The sequence below is a fragment of the Ranitomeya variabilis genome, chromosome 1 (assembly GCF_051348905.1).
Source record: "Ranitomeya variabilis isolate aRanVar5 chromosome 1, aRanVar5.hap1, whole genome shotgun sequence".
Taxonomy (NCBI): domain Eukaryota; kingdom Metazoa; phylum Chordata; class Amphibia; order Anura; family Dendrobatidae; genus Ranitomeya; species Ranitomeya variabilis.
The window spans coordinates 168,275,537-168,295,986 of NC_135232.1; the positions used below are offsets into that span (position 1 = coordinate 168,275,537).

At 39.7% G+C, this 20,450-nt stretch overlaps 1 protein-coding gene across 1 annotated transcript in view; it reads left to right on the plus strand.

Annotated features, from left to right (window-relative positions):
- KCNN2 (potassium calcium-activated channel subfamily N member 2) overlaps positions 1-20,450 on the plus strand; it is a 274,294-nt gene that overhangs the window by 238,183 nt on the left and 15,661 nt on the right. The window contains exons 6-7 of the mRNA XM_077290515.1: positions 5,201-5,328; positions 18,412-18,481. Coding sequence (XP_077146630.1) covers positions 5,201-5,328; positions 18,412-18,481 — 198 coding nt within the window. The remainder of the gene's footprint in view (positions 1-5,200; positions 5,329-18,411; positions 18,482-20,450) is intronic.

The following is a 20,450-nucleotide window of genomic DNA, read 5'->3' on the forward strand; positions in this document are numbered from 1 at the left end:
GATTCCATCAATGAACACATAGATTGATGGGTGCAGCAGTTGTGATAAAGTCACAATTTTCTCTGCAAATCTAGCAGTTTTTTTAGCTGTATTTAACCCCGTCCACACCACAGCTTTCTGTGCATATTGTATAGTGACAGAATGCTGCTAAACATGGTTGGACTAGGATGCACAAGGCTAATTGTCCTGTAGTGATAATCACTGATTGTATTGAAACAGCAAACACCGCCTAGTAAGTGACACATTACGGTAATCAGGCCCTCTGTACATACAATATGTTGTTCTCAGATTACATAGAAAAATTCCCTTTAACCTCTTTCTGAAATCAGGTGTAAATGTACGCCAATGTTGGACTCCCTCCCTTTAATGTGGGCTCCGTCGCTGAGCCCACATCTTTCCCGGCACATCTCAGCTGTTTTGAACGGCTGACGTGTGCTTCTAACAGCCGCTGGTGGAATTGTGCTCCACCCGTGGCTGTTAACTAGTTAAAAGCTACTGTCAAACTCTGACAGAGGCATTTAATGCGCGCTCCCAGCAAGTGCGCTAGAAATCCTGCCCATCGGTGACTCCGTGGTCAAAGTTGGGATGGCATGACAATCAGAGGTGTCCAGCAGACCTCTATGGTTGCCACTGCCGGATTGCTATGATCGCCGCCCGGTGGTCGGCACTCATTGCAAGTCAGCAATTCTTCTACATACAGGCGATCTTATCATCGCCTGTATGTAGCAGAGCCGATTGGGTTATGGCAGATTCTAGTCTCCCATGGAGACTATTGAAGCATGCCAAAAGTAAAAAAAAAATGTTTTTAAAAATATTTAAAACATTTAAAAAATATAAAAGTTCAAATCAACCCCTTTCGCTCCATTCAAAATAAAACAATAAAAAAAAAAATTCACATATTTGGTATCGCCGCATTCAGAATCACCCCATCTATTAATATAAAAAAAGAATTAACCCAATTGCTAACAGTGTAACGAGAAAAATATTCAAAACACCAGAATTACTTTTTTTGATCGTCACAACATTGCATTCAAATACAATAACGGGTGATCAAAAGATCGTGTCTGCACCAAAATGGTATCATTAAAAACATCAGCTCAGCACACAAAAAATAAGTCCTCACCTAACCTCAGATCACGAAAAATGGAGATGCTACAGGTATTGGAAAATGGCACAATTTTTTTTAAGAAACTTTGGAATTTTTTTTCACCACCTAAATAAAAAACAACCTAGACATGTTTGGTGTCGATGAACTCAGAATGACCTGGAGAATCATAATGGCAGGTCAGTTTCAGCATTTAGTGAACATGGTAAAAAAAAAAACAACTGTGGGATTATACTTTGTTTGCAATTTCACCGCACTTGGAATTTTTTGCCCATTTTCCAGTACACGATATGTTAAAACCAATGGTGTCGTTCAAAAGTACAACTCGGCCTGCAGAAAACAAGCCTTCACATGGCCTTTTCACCAAAACGTAAAAAAGTTATGGCTCTGGGAAGAAGGGGAGCAAAAAATGAAAATGCAAAACCAAAAATATCTCTGGTCATTAAGGGGTTAAGAAAGTAACTTCCCACACTTAAACCTCTGTCTTAATGATTAGTCTGATTTCAATTTTTGTCGGTCGGAGGAGAATCAGAGTGAAGCTGAAAACCAGAGAGGACGGTGATCAGTATGTATTTTAACCCCTTCACCCCCGGAGCTTTTTCCTTTTTTTTTTTGTTTTCGTTTTTCGCTCCCCTCCTTCCCAGAGCCATAACTTTTTTAGTTTTCCGTCAATATGGCCATGTGAAAGCTTATTTTTTGCGGGACGAGATGTAGTTTTGAACGATACCATTCGTTTTACCATGCCGTGTAACAGAAAACGGGAAACAAATTCCAAGTGTGATGAAATTGCAAAAAAAGTGCAATCTCACACTTGTTTTTTGTTTGGCTTTTTTGCTAGGTTCACCAAATGCTAAAACTAACCTGCCATTATGATTCTCCAGGTCATTACGAGTTCATAGACACCTAACAAGTCTAGGTTATTTTTTATCTAAGTGGTGAAAAAAAATTCCAAAGTTTGCTAAATAAAAAAAAATTATTGTGCGATTTTCCGATACCCGTAGCGTCTCCAATTTTCATGATCTTGGGTCGGGTGAGGGCTTATTTTTTGCGTGCCGACCTGGTGTTTTTAATGATACCATTTTGGTGTAGATACATTCTTTTGATCGCCCGTTATTGCATTTTAATGCAATGTCGCGGCGACCAAAAAAACGTAATTTTGGCATTTTGATTTTTTTTCTCGCTACGCCATTTAGCGGTCAGGTTAATCCTTTGTTTTTATTGATAGATCGGGCAATTCTGAACGCGGCGATACCAAATATGTGTAGGTTTAATTTTTTTTTAATTGTTTTATTTTGATTGGGGCGAAAGGGGGGTGATATATATATATATTTTTTTTTAATTTTTAAACACTTTTTTTTCTTAATTTTGGCATGCTTCAATAGCCTCCATAGGAGGCTAGAAGCATGCACTACACGATCGGCTCTGCTACATAGAGGTGAAATACAGATCACCTCTATGTAGCAGAAAGGCAGGTGTACTTTGAGCGCCGACCACAGGGTGGTGCTCAAAGCAATCGGCCATCAACAACCATAGAGGTCTCAAGGAGACCTCTGGTTGTTATGGCAATGCACTGCTGACCCCCGATCATGTGACGGGGTCAGCGGTGCGAGCACTTCCGGCCACGCAGCCGGGAGCGATAGTTAAATGCCGCTGTCAGCGCTTGACGGCGGCATTTAACTAGTTAATGGGCACGGGCGGATCGCGATTCCGCTCGCGCTCATTGCGCACACATGTCAGCTGTACAAAACAGCTGACATGTCGCGGCTTTAAGGTGGGCTCACCACCGGAGCCCACCTTAAAGCAGGGGATCTGCCAGCTGACGTACTATTCCGTCAGCTGGCAGAAAGGGGTTAATACAGTTACCCTGCATCCCATACATGTTCATGAGTGATTATGCAAAAAATTTAGCTGAAACATCTTTAAATTTCATTAAACTTCAAACAAATAATTCAGAAAAAAAACAAGTCAATACATTCCATTTAAATGAGCATTTCTATGAAATGTGTAACTTATAAAATAAAAAAATAGGTGTTTTAGGAAATTAAGTGATTAAAAAAGCCAACATGTTTAAAACTCCTAATAACCAGAATTGACAATCTAGGAAAACTGCAGAGTGTGAACTTTTAACGTTAGTTTAAAACTTGTGTCACGGATATAGCTCTATTTGACCCCCAAAAATGAACTTTTTTTTTGTATCTACATTTAGAAAAAAATAGGTCACCCTTTTGTCTTAACTGAGTTTACTACCAAAGCAAGATAAAAAACATAGCTGAAGAGCGTATCTCCCCTGCTGCTCGTGGATTTAAGTCATGAAAGGAAATGTAATAGTTTGAATTAAGCTGCTTTGAATTACTGAAATGATTAGGATATCTTACTCCAGATTGATCACTGAACATCAAACCATGAAGGTCAAGGAAAGTGAGTGACTCGAAGGAGCTTTCATGCTGACTGGATATTCTTACTACTAGTGTGACCTGTTGGAATGAGATGATGATCAGTTTCTCTTAATAGCAACTGGAACCTGACATTGAGCTTTCAAAGACATACAGACTGAGTAGAACATTGCGTGCCCTGTGGAATATAGTTGTAATCTTCATTAATTCTCCATCAGTAGTTCCAGGCATTTTTACCCAACACAGATTTTGAGACATTAGTAAAAGAAGCAACTTCTCCACAGGCTATTGATTTTCAATTCTTTATAAAGCATTTAGATGGAATGCTTATAAACAAATTTAATAACTTTCACTAATTAATGTTCAGCCACAAAATTTAATGGAAAAAACTTTAAAGTCTACGTTTGAATATGTTATGGACTCTTCATTTATTAACATACACCAGTTGTCCTCTTCCATCTGGTAGATATAAACCTACCATCTACTGGTTTTTGAGATCACAAATATTGCAGCCATGGTGAAACTAAGAGGGATCTGAACCCTTAGCATTAAAGATTATTACAACCACTATAGCCATGGTGTAGGTTCATAAATTGTATTTGAAAAGCACCCATCACTTGCAATTTTTCTTGACCCATTGTTGCACTTTAAGTAGTGATGTAACCAGTGGCGTAACTATAAAGTTATGGGCCCCGGTGCGAACTTTCAAATGGGGCCCCCATGCCAAAATTTTAACATTAATTACCCTCACTAACCTTCTATTTACAGTCCACAATTCTGTTTTCATTCCGCAGCTAGTCAGTGCACAGCTCAGTAAATGCTGCAGCACTCCAGATCTCCACAGATGTAGAGGGTTTTTATGGTCCTCAGAAGGACTGTTAGTTGAGATGGATATGTGTATAATATATTGTGGTATACCTATACTAACTAAGACACAAGCAAATCTCTCCCTAGCTCAGCAGCAACTCTCCCTACACTGCATGATTCCGGAGTAGACTGTGATGAGCATGGCGGTGTCAGGTCTGATATAGACCTGATGACGCTGTGCGACCAGCCAATCACTGTAATGCCACAACCAACATGGCTGCAGTATTACAGTGTGTGACAGACAATCCCTGCATGTTCATTGTCTCTCTAAAGAGCGCCAAACATGCTCCGAGCAACCCCAGAAATACTACGAGCATTTCGAGCAGTGAGTAGTGGCGAGCATGCTCGCTCATCACTATTAATAGCCAGAGTGTTTCAGTCTTAAATGCCAAGACATTTTTAGATTTTTGTTCACAGGTTGATTTAATGTTCCTAATTTTCACTTATAATTCATTCTTTTCACATCAGAGTAATTTTTAATCATTTTCATGTCACATAGGTTTGTTGTGTGATAACTAGTTTCAGAAATGTTTATTTTTTCAGTTTTTTGTTGTATTATCAATGGTCAAATTTACCGAGAAATCTGGAAAACTCTGAAGGGTTCATCAACTTTCAAGCACCATGGTATGAATTTGGGTTTCTGTAGTTGTGGAGCGTTCAGGATTTATGAAATCCTGTCTATCAGTGTAACATATTTTGCTGAAATTATTGGTGTTATGTATCTTTCCACAAATGTCCGTAAGCTCAAGTCTTATTTAGAAACTGCCTATAATACAAAATCAAATGTAGATAAGCCTTCTAATGTTTTACTAGGGTTTTGTCTGTTTTTCCTCAGGTGAAAAACGCAGCAGCTAATGTTCTCAGGGAAACATGGTTAATTTACAAAAACACAAAACTGGTCAAAAAGATAGACCATGCAAGAGTAAGGAAACATCAGCGAAAATTCTTACAGGCTATCCACCAGTAAGTGATTTACTTATCATTTTATTTGGAACATTTTCAAGTTGCATTACTTTGATTTAATTTGTAATGAGAATTTTGATTAAAACAATGAAATATTACCCTGTATTGAAGGTCTTGTTGACTTAAAGTAAAATCTTTGGATAATGTGACATTTGATATGCATAGGATTATATTACTACTTGGTCAACATGTCTTGGACTAATCATAACTTTAAAAGATTTATAATGTACCTAAAGGATCAAAAAGATCAACCTTTCTTCATTGGGTTCCTTATACTACAGAACCTCTGTTACCAAAAGGAGGAGCCGATGCGCTCTTCTCCCTACCTCTTCCTTGCATGAATTGACATTCTCATCTGATTTATTCTATTCAAGAAATGGAATCAATCTTGTTTTTAACCCCTTTCTTACATGAGACGTAATATTACGTCCATGTGCCCTGGGCCAATTTGACCATGGACGGAATAGTTAATCTGAGCGATTGGCCAGGCACACAGGTGGTGTGTGGCCGATCGCGGCCGGGTGTCAGCTGATTCTCACAACTGACAATCGGCACTAAGTGCCAGGAGCGGTCACAGACCACTCCCGGTACTTTAACCCCCGCAATACTGGGATCGAACATGATCGCAGCATTCCGGAAGCAGGCAGAGGGCTGCCAGCCCCTCTACCTTTGAATCGGGGACCCCACGGCATGATGCGGGGTCCCGATCGCTGCCATGGTAACCCGATGTCATCATGTTACCAGAGCTGAGAAACTTCCTGCCATGCGCATGTTATAGAAGCGATCAGCCTGCAAAAACTGAGTGTCTCATAGTGGGACAAAGTGTAAAAGTTTAGAATGAAGTAAAAAAAAAATGTAATAATTGTAAAAATATAAAAAAATAATAATAATAAAAAATCAATATTTATTCTATCACTAAATAAATATTTGAATGGAAAAAAAATCTAAATAATAAAAATACACATATTTGGTAACGACCAAGCATCCGTAACGACCCGACCTATAAAACTGTCCCACTAGTTAACCTCTTTAGTGAACACCATAAAAAAACAAGGCAAAAAACAATGCTTTATCATCATACCGCCGAATAAATAGTGGAATAACATGCGATCAAAAAGGCGGATATAAATAACCATGGTATCACTGAAAACGTCATCTTGTCCCACAAAAAAACAAGCTGCCATACAGCGTCATCAATGAAAAAATATAAAAGTTATAGCTGTCAGAATAAAGTGATGCAAAAGCAATTATTTTTTCTATAAAATAGTTTTATTATATAAAAGCGCCAGAGCATTAAAAAATGATATAAATGAGGTTGAGGTATCGCTGTAATTGTACTAACCCAAAGAATAAAACACCTTATCAATTTTACCACACACGGAACGGTGTAAATGCCCCCCCCCAAAAAAAAATAAATTCATGAATTGCTGGTTTTTGCTCATTCTGTTTCCCAAAAACCGGAATAGAAAGTGATCAAAAAATGTCATTTGCCCAAAATTAGTACAAATAAAAACATCAGCTCGTCCCGCAAAAAAAACAAAACCTCACATAACTCTGTGGGCCAAAAGGTGGGAAAATTTTAGCTCTCAAAATGTGGTGATGCAAACATTTTTTGCAATAAAAAGCGTCTTTTAGTGTGACTGCTGCCAAACATAAAAACCCGCTATAAAGTCTCTTTCACATGTCCTGATATTTTCAGTACCGGAGATGTCAGTGTTCGTGTGTGTAATACATGCGGCACACGTGTGGCATGTGTGTGCCCCATCAGTACCACACGGACGGGCGCCAGGGAAGAAGGGTTACACTAAGCGCTGTGCCCCAGCATCGGGTGCTGAACATGGCTCTCATCATTCTCCCCTGCCCTGCCAGCGATCGTCGCAAGCAGGGGAGAATGATGAGAGTTACATTTAACCCCTTAACGAATGCAAATACACCTTTTAACAGTGGCAGGAAAGGGTACTTAAACCACAGCACCAGTTTGTAACGACACTGAGGTTTAAGGTTATAGCACCCCCCAGCTTCAGAATTTCTCTGGGCTGCCGGGAATAGCCGAGACCCCAGAGAGCATGATTCAGGTTGGCTTTAACTGACCCAGGTATTGCAGTAAATCATACTCCCCTTCATCACCTCCTTAACTAAGGAAAAATAATTTAAAAAAAAATTATTTATTTTTATTTTCCCATTAGGGTTAGAGTTGGGCTAAACTGAGTTGGGCTAAAGTTAGGGTTAGGGTGGGGACTAAAGTTAGGGTTAGGGTTGGGGCTAGAGTTAGGATTAGGGTTTGGATTATGGTTGGGGTTAGGGTTGGTATTAGGGTTAGGGGTGTGTTAGGGTTAGGTTTGTGGTTAGGGTTATGGTTAGGGTTGGTTAGGGGTGTATTGGGTTAGGGTTGGAGTTACAATTGGGGGGTTTCCACTATTTAGGCAGATCAGGGGCTCTCCAAATGCGACATAGTGTCCGATCTCAATTCCAGCCAATTTTGCATTGAAAAAGTAAAACGGCACTCCTTCCCTTCCGATCTCTGCCATGCACCCAAACAGTGGTTTACCCCCATATATGGGGTATAAGCATACTGAGAACAAATTGCACAACAACTTTTGGGGTCCAATTTCTCCTGTTACCCTTGGAAAAATTAACATTGGGGGCGAAAAGATAATTTTTGTGAAAAAAATACGATTTTTTATTTTTACGGCTCTACGTTATAAACTTCTGTGAAGCATTTGGGGGTTCAAAGTGCTCATGACACATCTAGATAAGTTCCTTAAGGGGTCTAGTTTCCAAATCTTGTCACTTGAGGGAGGGTTTCCACTGTTTAGGCACATCAGGGGCTCTCCAAACGCAACATGGTGTCCGATCTCAATTCCAGCCAATTTTGTATTGAAAAGTCAAACGGTGCTCCTTCCCTTCCAAGCTCTGCGGTGCGCCCAAACAGTGGTTTACCCCCACATATGGGGTATCAGCGTACTCAGGACAAATTGTACAACAACTTTTGCATCCACTTTCTCCTGTTACCCTTGGTAAAATAAAAAAGAGTGGATCTGAAGTACAAAAGTTAAAAAGTTAAATGTTCATTTTTTTTAAACATTTCAAAAATTCCTGTGAAGCACCAGAAGGGTTAATAAACTTCTTGAATGCAGTTTTGAGCACCTTCAGGGGTGCAGTTTTTAGAATGGTGTCACTTTGGGGTATTTTCTGTTACATAGACTGCTCAAAGTGACTTCAAATGTGAGGTGGTCCATAAAAAAATGGTGTTGTAAAAATGAGAAATCGCTGTTTAACTTTAACCCTTGTAACTTCCTAGAAAAAAAAGTGGTTCCCAAATTGTGCTGATGTAAAGTAGACATGTGGGAAATGTTACTTATTAAGTATTTTATGTACATATCTCTGTGATTTAAGGGCATGAAAATTCAAAGTTGGAAATTTTGAAAATTTTTGCCATATTTCCGTCTTTTTCACATATAATCGCAAGTCATATCATAGAAATTTTATCACTATCATGAAGTACAATATGTCACAAAAAACGATGTCAGAATCACCAGGATCCATGGAAGCGTTCCAGAGTCATAAAGGGACAGTGGTCAGAATTGTAAAAATTGGCCTGGTCATTAACATGCAAACCACCCTTGGGGGTAAAGGGGTTAAAGACTGCTCTCATCATATTAAAATTGTGTATTATTTGTAGTTATAATCAGGTCTAGAATCAAGACCCAGACATAAGGATTCTCACAACATTTCCAGTTTTCATCTTAGAGGAAGGTATATTTTTAGTTGAAAGTGAACAGCTCTATTAGCATAATGGCAGTTCAAGAGATGATTGCATCGACCTGTGGTGAATCGAATTTATCGAATTTTGCATTTCCATGCAGTCGCCGCACACATCAAATCGCCACATGCAGACGCATCCGCATACAACGCACGTCCCTGCGTACCCAATGTTAAAGATAGGTACACAGCATGCATGCAGAGTAGGCAGAGCGTAGGCGGGCTTCAAGGAGGAAGAAGGGAGGAAGTATGCTGCCTTTCGCAGCCCTCCCGACCGCAAATGTGAACGTAGCCTTAGTGTGACTGTCAATTAATTGATCTGTTGTATACTGAAGTAACAGCACAACACTTTAATAACAGTATTTTTTTTAGTATTTTTTTAGTCTTCTTCACACAGTGCAATTGCAAACTTGGAGGTAGTTTAATACCATACAACCTTATCAACCTTACAAGACCATTATGCAAATTGTTGTCTTTTTTTTAGTTTCCAGGCATGAAACTAAGTGTGTGCCTATTTTGCAGCATGGAATTTTGGGGTCTGTTTCATTCAGTTACAAAAGTTCGTTAGGTGTGGGTGGCAACAAACTTTGACAAAGTATTTAAATTTTATATTGAAAATGTATGTTAAACCAAAATTTGGCATTGGCAACAGATGTGATAAAGTAATAGAAATAAACACGCATACCACAGCAAAAAATGTGGGAGCTGTTGGCAGCAGCAGTACTGGCACTTTTGGCAACAACCGTCTCGGTAGTAGTAGTATGAAATGCAGGTCACAGTTGGCATACTTTGCCTTTGCCAATTGTATCAGTATGGAAAAAGTAGAGGGAATAATGGTATATATGTCATAGCACATAGCATAGTGACTGAGTAAGTCACAGCAGGATGATGTGCCCTCTAACAGTGACACCATCAGCTTGAGTGAGTATTCTAATTAGTCCTCCTCTGCCATCATAACTATGTTGTAAAGAGAGGAATTTTCATTCTGACGATGATAACTGTTTCTGTTCTGCCCTTTAGTCCCCTAACCGACAGCACCTTGGGGATAGAAAATATACTATATCAGAATAACTTTTTCCACTTGATTTATTAAAAAGAGATGAACAGTCAGCTTGTGTACTAGAAAAACAAGAATCTGGAGAAGATGGAGAACCCATTTCTAACACCAAGCTGTGTTTCTGGCCCTGCGAGCTATGGTGGTAGGGATGCTGTCAGTGGTATTAGCACTCTAAGCCAGGTCAAATCTTGAGATAGTAATCAGGTGGGGAAGCAAGAAGCTCACACCATTTCTCATACAGAGGCAACTGTCATTCGAATCAGGGATGATGAAGGTAATTCTGTGGTGGGCAAGATCTGGGAAACATATAACGGTGCCGAGAAGGTGATGTCATCAGAGGAGGATGGTGTTGGCCTTGGCTATACACAATACAAGAAGTGTTGCTTTTAAAAGACCTTCTGGGGTAAATTCTGCTTGTTCTGAGGTCAGCTCTGGAGCAAGTGATGTCAAAACTGTTGCTGCTGTAGGAGGCTAAAACGTGCCTGTTAGCTATGATGGTGGTCATGGTGCTGGCAACTCTTATGTGTATGTGTACCTTGATTTTTTGGAATTATTTTGCATGTTGTCAAAGAAACAATCTATTGAAGTGTGTAGTCTATGCCGTTGGAAATAAATCAGGTATATCCTGTCACAGATGGTCTAGGAACTACATCATTCCATCAGCACATGAAAAGTCATGTGGCGAAAGCAAACTGACTAGCAAGATGAGTAAGACTCAAGCTGTCATCCATCTTCACCTCATAATCATTTTTCTGATAACCGGTCTGCACCCCCCAAGTAGAGCCTTGTCAATGTTATAAACCCCATTATCATCCTCATCAACTGCTTTGCGTACATTTCCTCCTCTACCTCCATGGCATCGTCTGTTCTCTTTTTGAATACCCAAGAAACACGCATTCAGTCATCCAGTTATATGGAAATTTTACTCCCACATGTCCAAGTTCACCACAATTGACCACATGGATTGTGCTACCTTTTGTGAAAGAATCATGTGCATTCAGCCTCAGTGGAAGACACCTATCTAGCATTATATATTGTACTAAAAAGCCATCTACTCCCTGTTAGGCTGTGTGCACACGTTGCAGATTTTTCGCGTTTTTTTTCTTTTGCATTTTTTCGCTATAAAAACGCTATAAAAACGCAGACATTATGCATCCCATCATTTAGAATAGCATTCCGCAATTTTTGTGCACATGATGCTTTTTTTTCCGCGAAATAAATGCATTGCGGTAAAAAACGCAGCACGTTCATTAATTTTGTGGATTTTTTGCGGATTTCCCACTATATTATTGTATTAGGAACCTCTGGAAAAATCTGCCAAAAAACGCACCAAAAACAAGGTAAAGTCGCGGTAAAACCGCGGTAAAAACGCATGCAGATTTCTTGCAGAAAATGTCTGGTTTTGCACAGGAAATTTCTGCAAGAAATCCTGAACGTGTGCACATAGCCTTAATCATGTCATCTATACTGTAATACTGCTGATGCAGTAGCTGTCTTGGCTGACCTTTCAGTGCCACACATCTTTTTGTCTGGTCTGTCTTATTTCTCTACTATGCTGCTTCTTCCACTGCCACTGCACAGCCATGCCAGACACACATCTCCTGCCTGCATGCCCACTGTGAGTTATATTGCTAGACTGTATTACTGCTGCCAAGAGGCTGCCGTTGCTGACTCTATACTGCCAAATATATATATATATTTATATCTTCTGAAACTGATACTGCACAGCCATGCCAGCCACACATCTTCAGACTGCACAGTGTGTTCTATAGTGATAGAGTGTACTGCTGATCTGATACGTACTCTCGAGGGTACACAAACATGAAACAGCTAACTAAATAGGGCTAATTTTTTTTAAAGGCTTGTTGACAACGTGCCATTACTTTTTCACTTTCAAAACAGCCTGCTCTTATTCCCTTAAAATGAGATAATTTTTGGAAGGCTTGATAAAAAGCCTTTATAATTGATTGATTGGGCATCACGGTGGCTCAGTGGTTAGCACTGCAGCCTTGCAGCGCTAAAGACCTGGGTTTAAATCTTACCAAGGACAACATCTGCAAGGAGTTTGTATGTTCTCCCCGTGTTAGGCCTCTTTCACACGTCAGTGTCTCCGGTACGTGTAGTGACATTTTTCTCACGTACCGGAGACACTGACACACGTAGACCCATTCAAATGAATGGGTCTATGCACATGTGCGTGTTTTCACACGGACCGTATGTCCGTGCTGAAAACACGTCGACATGTCCGTTTTCTACCGGCAGCACAGACCACAATACGTCCTGCACACGTGCACACGGAGAACAGTGTGCACCCTCCTCCGTGTGCACGTAGCGCCCGCAGGAGAGACAGCGCTACACTAAGCGCTGTCCCCCCCGCATGTGGTGCTGAAGGCGGAATTCATCTCTTCTTCCCCGCCAGCTTCTCCTGTGTGAGCGGTCACGTGGGACCGCTCATTACAGTCAGGGATTATTCACTGACTGTAACCACGTGACCGCTCACACAGGAGAAGCTGGCAGCGCGGAGAGGACACAGGAGACATCGCAGGAGCTGGCCGGGTGAGTATTTCTGCGGCAAGAGGCCAGGCGGCCCACTGGGGGGGGGGGGGACGCGGGGGCACATGCAAACTTTATTTTTCACCCCCCCCCCCCAGAAAAAAAAAAAAAAAAGATCTTTCATCTCTTCTCTCCGGCGGGGAAGAAGAGATGAATTCTGCCTTCAGCACCACATGCAGGGGGGACAGCGCTTAGTGTAGCGCTGTCTCTCCGGCACGGTCCGTGTGGTCCTCAGGGGGCACACGGGCGGCACACGGATGCCGCACGTATGTGCCACTTGAGCACACGGACATACGGACACGGATATCTCCGGTACCGGTTTTTCCCGGTACCGGAAATATCAGGACGTGTGGAAGAGCCCTTAGTGTGGGTTTCCTCCAGGTTCTCCGCTTTCCTCCCACATTCCAAAGACATACTGATAGGGAATTTAGATTGTGAGCCCCATCGTGGACAGCGACAATAATGTGTGCAAAAATTGTAAAGTGCTGCGGAATATGTTGGCGCTATATAAATAAAGAGATTATTATTAATAGCAAGCCTGTTGTGGATTGCAATAAAGGGTTATTTTTTTGTGAAGAAGCTTGAAATTGTACGCAAAGAAAAAAGCTCCTTAAACTACTGCACAGCTATTGTTTTCCTAACTGCCCTTCCCCCATTTGAAAACGCTATGGCTTATTCTGTATGAACTGCCTGTGTATAATCACTAGCAAGACAGGCATCTGCCCCAAAAAAGGATAATACTTGAACTGTTTCTACAATTTAAGCAGGCTAAATTGTGTGATACTGTAGTGTGTTGTTAATTAGCCAGTTATTTAACATCGGTTATCGTTTTTTTTTCACCTAGCCAGATAGGTGGAGCTCAATATAGTAGTAGTGCCAGATCTGAAGCAGGGAAAACAGTGATTTTATCAAGATGACAGCAAGCAATCCATTAATTCATACATAGCTGGAATCAGGGTATCGGCCCCTTCGTTATGCCGCTCTCAGATGGGGTAGCAAAAACCTGGTGAAAGATTCCATTTAAAAAGCTGTTCCTACATTTGTAGTCAAAAGAAAAAAAGGCGGTTGGTACTGTGTTTGGTAATACATTTGTAGTAAAACGCGCAGGGATATAGTCTACAGTGGTCTAATTATCATATTACTAAGTTGTGCATGTCTCACAATCATTTTGGATTCACATAAACTTCCCTAGGTTTACACATAACAAGGCTAAATCATAGAAATGCCAATAGAGGTAATTTATTAATTTAAATTCCCTATCAGTATGTCTTTAGTACATGTCTCACACTGGGAGAACAAACACATACATACTCGATTCAGCAATGCAACTCATCAGTACTAACCACTGACAACCATGCAATCAATGATTTCAAGATTGGAAATCTATTCTTGCAAATTGATAAAACATAAATAATGTATTCAACTACTTATAATATGTGACACATGAAAAGTTTGCCAACCTGGATTTATTTTGGTCTATATTTTACACAAAATGTATTAATGATATTTTAGTAACCTTTTGTAACAACTAAAAACCAGTAAAAAAAATAAAAAAAAAAAACAGCAGCAAATTAGGTATTACGTAGAATAATGAATAATTAAGAGTGGTTATCTGGATGTACATCTATATGCTGTATAAACAGTACCTGAGTGGCAGACATCCCTCATATAGCTTAATTTAACATTTAATTCTAACTATCATGCATTGGGACAATTACTTTTTATGTCCTTATAATTTATACTGGGCTTTTAAAGAGATTTGTATTCTTAGAGGTCCATTTAACTACCCCATATACAGGTCCTTCTCAAAAAATTAGCATATAGTGTTAAATTTCATTATTTACCATAATGTAATGATTACAATTAAACTTTCATATATTATAGATTCATTATCCACCAACTGAAATTTGTCAGGTCTTTTATTGTTTTAATACTGATGATTTTGGCCTACAACTCCTGATAACCCAAAAAACCTGTCTCAATAAATTAGCATATTTCAACCGTCCAATCAAATAAAAGTGTTTTTTAATAACAAACAAAAAAACCATCAAATAATAATGTTCAGTTATGCACTCAATACTTGGTCGGGAATCCTTTGGCAGAAATGACTGCTTCAATGCGGCGTGGCATGGAGGCAATCAGCCTGTGACACTGCTGAGATGTTATGGAGGCCCAGGATGCTTCAATAGCGGCCTTAAGCTCATCCAGAGTGTTGGGTCTTGCGTCTCTCAACTTTCTCTTCACAATATCCCACAGATTCTCTATGGGGTTCAGGTCAGGAGAGTTGGCAGGCCAATTGAGCACAGTAATACCATGGTCAGTAAACCATTTACCAGTGGTTTTGGCACTGTGAGCAGGTGCCAGGAAGCATGAAGTGCTCCAAAATCTCCTGATAGCTAGCTGCATTGACCCTGCCCTTGATGAAACACAGTGGACCAACACCAGCAGCTGACATGGCACCCCACACCATCACTGACTGGGTACTTGACACTGGACTTCAGGCATTTTGGCATTTCCTTCTCCCCAGTCTTCCTCCAGACTCTGGCACCTTGATTTCCGAATGACATGCAAAATTTGCTTTCATCAGAAAAAAGTACTTGGGACCACTTAGCAACAGTCCAGTGCTGCTTCTCTGTAGCCCAGGTCAGGCGCTTCTGCCGCTGTTTATGGTTCAAAAGTGGCTTTACCTGGGGAATGCGGCACCTGTAGCCCATTTCCTGCACACGCCTGTGCACGGTGGCTCTGGATGTTTCCACACCAGACTCAGTCCACTGCTTCCTCAGGTTCCCCAAGGTCTGGAATCGGTCCTTCTCCACAATCTTCCTCAGGGTCCGGTCACCTCTTCTCATTGTACAGCGTTTTCTGCCACATTGTTTCCTTCCAACAGACTTACCATTGAGGTGCCTTGATACAGCACTCTGGGAACAGTCTATTTGTTGAGAAATTTCTTTCTGGGTCTTACCCTCTTGCTTGAGGGTGTCAATGATGGCCTTCTTGACATCTGTCAGGTCGCTAGTCTTACCCATGATGGGGGTTTTGAGTAATGAACCAGGCAGGGAGTTTTTAAAAGCCTCAGGTATCTTTTGCATGTGTTTAGAGTTAATTAGTTGATTCAGAAGATTAGGGTAATAGGTCGTTTAGAGAACCTTTTCTTGATATGCTAATTTATTGAGACAGGTTTTTTGGGTTATCAGGAGTTGTAGGCCAAAATCATCAGTATTAAAACAATAAAAGACCTGACAAATTTCAGTTGGTGGATAATGAATCTATAATATATGAAAGTTTAATTGTAATCATTACATTATGGTAAATAATGAAATTTAACACTATATGCTAATTTTTTGAGAAGGACCTGTATATAGATTATAATATTCATAGAAACACAACAGTCATAACTTCTTAGGTCCGTGCTAATGGTCAAAATTTGAGACCTTATTAGATAATGAGGACATACATAACATCAAAAATATGTACACTCAGAAAACCACTTAAATAAATGTCTTAAATATATGTAAGCAAAACAGAAGAGAATATATACCGGAATTTATAAAAAAAAAAAAATGCAGATTCTAACTTTCCCTTAACCTGTATATTTTCTTACAGTTTATGATAAACAGGTTCTCCTTTGTGTGTCTTATTTTTTATTTATTTTTTTGTTTTCCTACAAAATGAAAATAGAGCTCGGAAGTAAGTTACGTTGTGTCCACTGCTGTGTCAAACTTTTCAAGACTGTTTACAATTGCATGCCAAGAACTGATTATTTCTCTATAGATCATTAACTTTGATGCTTGAGAGGGTGCCAGCTCCTGAATATGTGCTGTTGTCCTGTCAATCACAAATGAGCTCTTGATATGATTGCTGTCATTAAATCTTAACCTACAGTCATGATCGTAAACCTGTGATAAGTGAAATTAAGGATTAAATGGACCGCTTCACACTAATAATTTACATTTATTCATTGATAATAAGATGTTTTGCATACTATTGTTATTAAGCCAGGTTCACAAAGGGCAGTTATTGCTACAGTTTTAATATATTTCTTTTAACCAAGGCCAATAGTGGCTCCTAAAGGGGTGAAAGTGTAAAGAAAAGACTTATAGGTCTCTTTTTTTTAATCCAACTGCCTGTGTGAACCAGGTCGTAGTGTTGCCTTTCCAAATTTCCAAAATGTATTAATTTACTTTAATAGATTCCACACCTGTTTAAACAAACTTACCATGTGTGATCATATTGAGTACTCACAATCTGTGGTATAAAATTTATATTGGTATCATCTTGTGTGGCAGAAGGGCAGTGGGTCTCCGCTATGCACTAGGGGCTCTACGGCAAGTAACACAAATAATGACTCTATTTTTGCTCCATCCTTCCACCCGATCCTCTTTAGAGGCACAACTATGGAAGGTGCGTCACTTTTAGTTATGTCCCTAAACTGGATCAGGTGGGAGTAAGGAACAAAAATAGAGTCAACATTTGTGTTATCCGCTATAAAGGACAAAGCAACCTGTAAAGATAGGCTTGCCATTACAGTTCCTGTCTTAGATTCTGCTTTATTTTTGGTACTTACAACTGCTCTAGTGCAGCCCATCCTAAAATTTGAACGGACTACATATCAAAGTGTTAGTACTCTATATGCTATTTGATGACCGTGCTTTAGCTTAGTGTGGAACCTCTGGAGTTAAATTATCTGCTTGTGGGCTGGAGATTTCAGATATTTATTAAAGGGAACCTGTCACCAGGTTTGGCCGATAAGAGATACAGCCATCACCTTTCAGGGCTGATATACAGCATTCTATCATGCTGTATATCTGCCCCCTACCCGACCTGTAAGAGAAGAAAAATAACTTTTATTATACTCATCTGCGGAGCGGTTTGGTCCGATGGGCATCACTGGTCTTGGTCCGGCGCCTCCCTTCTTCTTGTGACCACCCTCCTGCTTGTTTTGTGTGGATGATGCATCTCCTCGGCTAGCTCAGCAACTGAAGTAATTCATCTAGAAGTCCCTGATTGTGTGTATTCACTGTCATTATCATGAGTAATTGGCATTGGCAACAGCTTTGGCAATCCTACAGCCTTTCAATGGCTTTGTATAAATCTGACCATGTAGATGTTGGAAATAATACAATTATTACATAGAGATGAGACATGGAGCTATACAAGACTATAACTGGAAAGTATTAATTCCATCGTATATCAATACATTGAGAACAGTTGCAATATTCACCATGTAATTATTGTTTTCGCTGCTGGTCAATTTAATAATGATTTTATGTAATGGAAATTCTCACTTATCACTGAATTTTCATCAAAAGGTATCAAACAGTCTAACCAATCCATCGCAAACTAAAAAGGGCTATACTTGTATCAGCACATGCAGATACAGGGAAGGGCATATGCTTTTACATTACATAATATGGTTACTTCTATAGTTTGGTATGTTTTCCTGTACCTGCTTGTCATGATATTTGCTGCTTTTCTCTTCTTTTTACTATAATCGGTTAGAACAATGACGAAGTTAACAACATCACATTTCCTTGCTCTATGCTTTGCTGTGTTGAAGATGCATGCTTTTCATTCTACAGAAACATAACAAAACTGAGCAATCAGATTTCTCAAGACATTTCTCATATAGTTTGAACTTTTACTGCAAAATGCATGTGATTGTAAGCCTCTGTAAATTATGGGAAGAGATCTATAACCTATTGTTTTTCCAGGTTACGAAGTGTTAAAATGGAACAACGGAAACTAAATGATCAAGCAAACACCTTAGTGGATCTAGCAAAGGTGAGTAGAAATAATAAAGACATTTCTAAAAGTATTGTTCGCTTTATAAGACGCATCTGATTATAAGGCTACTTTCACACATCAGTTTTTTTGTTTCAGGCACAATCCGGGCAATTTTTGAAAAAACGGATCCGTCGCAAATAGTGAAAAACTCATGCGACGAATCCATTTTTTTTTTGCTGGATCCAGTTTTTGTTTTTAACCCAGGGATAACTTCCTGTAGCGGGGTGAGGAGAGAGAGAAAATCCTCCAAGGCTGGTGATTCCATAATTTTTGCCAGGGGTTGTATATATGACTGACATCTTTATATCTATCAATTCTATGTGTATACACTCTATGTATTCTATCTATTCGATTCTGTCGGGTCCTGCTGTGATTTTACTGTGCGTGGCTCCTGAATTGCCGGCTTCCATCTATCTAATACATACATGTATTTGTGTATTGAAGAATATTTCCTTTGAAAACGAATTGTAAATGTCAGAGAATTGCTCTATGTAAAAGCTCGTGTTAAAATTGCATTGCAATCGGATAACAATCGTATGGCATTCGGATGTAAATTGGATGCTAGGTGTGAAAAATCAAATTGTACTCACACAAAAAATCAGATCAGACTTGCATTATACTAGTCCTACATTTCTGGACCGAAATCGGTATGTTTTTTTTCTCTGTGATGGGTATGAGCCCTTATAAGGCTATGTGCACACGTAGGAAAAGGGGTGCAGAATTTGCTGCAAAAAATCCGCATCTCCTGGCAGAATCCGCAGCCGCGGATTTGCCGTGGTTTTTATGCGGATTTTCTGCGGTTTTTATGCAGAATTGATGCGGATTTTATGCGGATTTTATGCGGTTTTTATGCGGAATTGATGCGGATTTTCTGCGGTTTTTATGCAGAATTGATGTGGATTTTATGCGGATTTTCCGCACTTTTTATGCAGAATTGATGGGGATTTTCTGTGGATTTTCTACGGTTTTTATGCGGAATTGATGCGGATTTTCTGTGGATTTTCTGCGGTTTTTATGCAGAATTGATGCGGATTTTATGTGCATTTTCTGTGGTTTTTATGCAGAATTGATGCGGATTTTATGCAGATTTTCTTCATTTTTTATGCGGCATTGATGCTTATTTTATACTGATTTTCTGCGGTTTTTATGCAAAATTGATGCAGATTTTCTGCGGATTTTCTGCGCTTTTTATGCAGAATTGATGCAGATTTTATGCGGATTTTCTGCGGTTTTTATGCGGAATTGATGCGGATTTTCTGCGGTTTTTATGCAGAATTGATGCAGATTTTATGCGGATTTTCTGCGGTTTTTATGCAGAATTGATGCGGATTTTCTGCGGTCTTTATGCAGAATTGATGCGGATTTTATATGGATTTTCTGCGGTTTTTATGCAGAATTGATGCGGATTTTATGCAGATTTTCTGCAGTTTTATGCGGAATTGATGTGGATTTTCTGCGGTTTTTATGCAGAATTGATGTGGATTTTATGCGGATTTTCTGCGCTTTTTATGCAGAATTGATGCAGATTTTATGCGGATTTTCTGCGCTTTTTATGCAGAATTGATGCGGATTTTATGCAGATTTTCTGCGGTTTTTATGCAAAATTGATGCGGATTTTGTGAGGATTTTCTGCAGTTTTTGCCACTGCAGATTTTTATCATGGAGGGGTGCAGAAAAGCTGCAGATCCGCACAAAAGAAGTGACATGCACTTCTTTGAAATCCGCAGCAATTCCGCACTGCTTTTTCCGCACCATCTGCACAGCTTTTTTTTTATCCCATTGATTTACATTGTACTGTACATCACAGTGCGGATCTGCAGCGTTTCTGCGCTGAAAAATCCGCTGCGGATCCGCAGCAAATCCGCATTGTGTGCACATAGCCTAACTATTGTGGCTGTTTTATGTTCCTGATTACCTTTATTGAATATTGCGGAGTTAGGGGCTGATCTTCCAGGGTGGGGTTGAT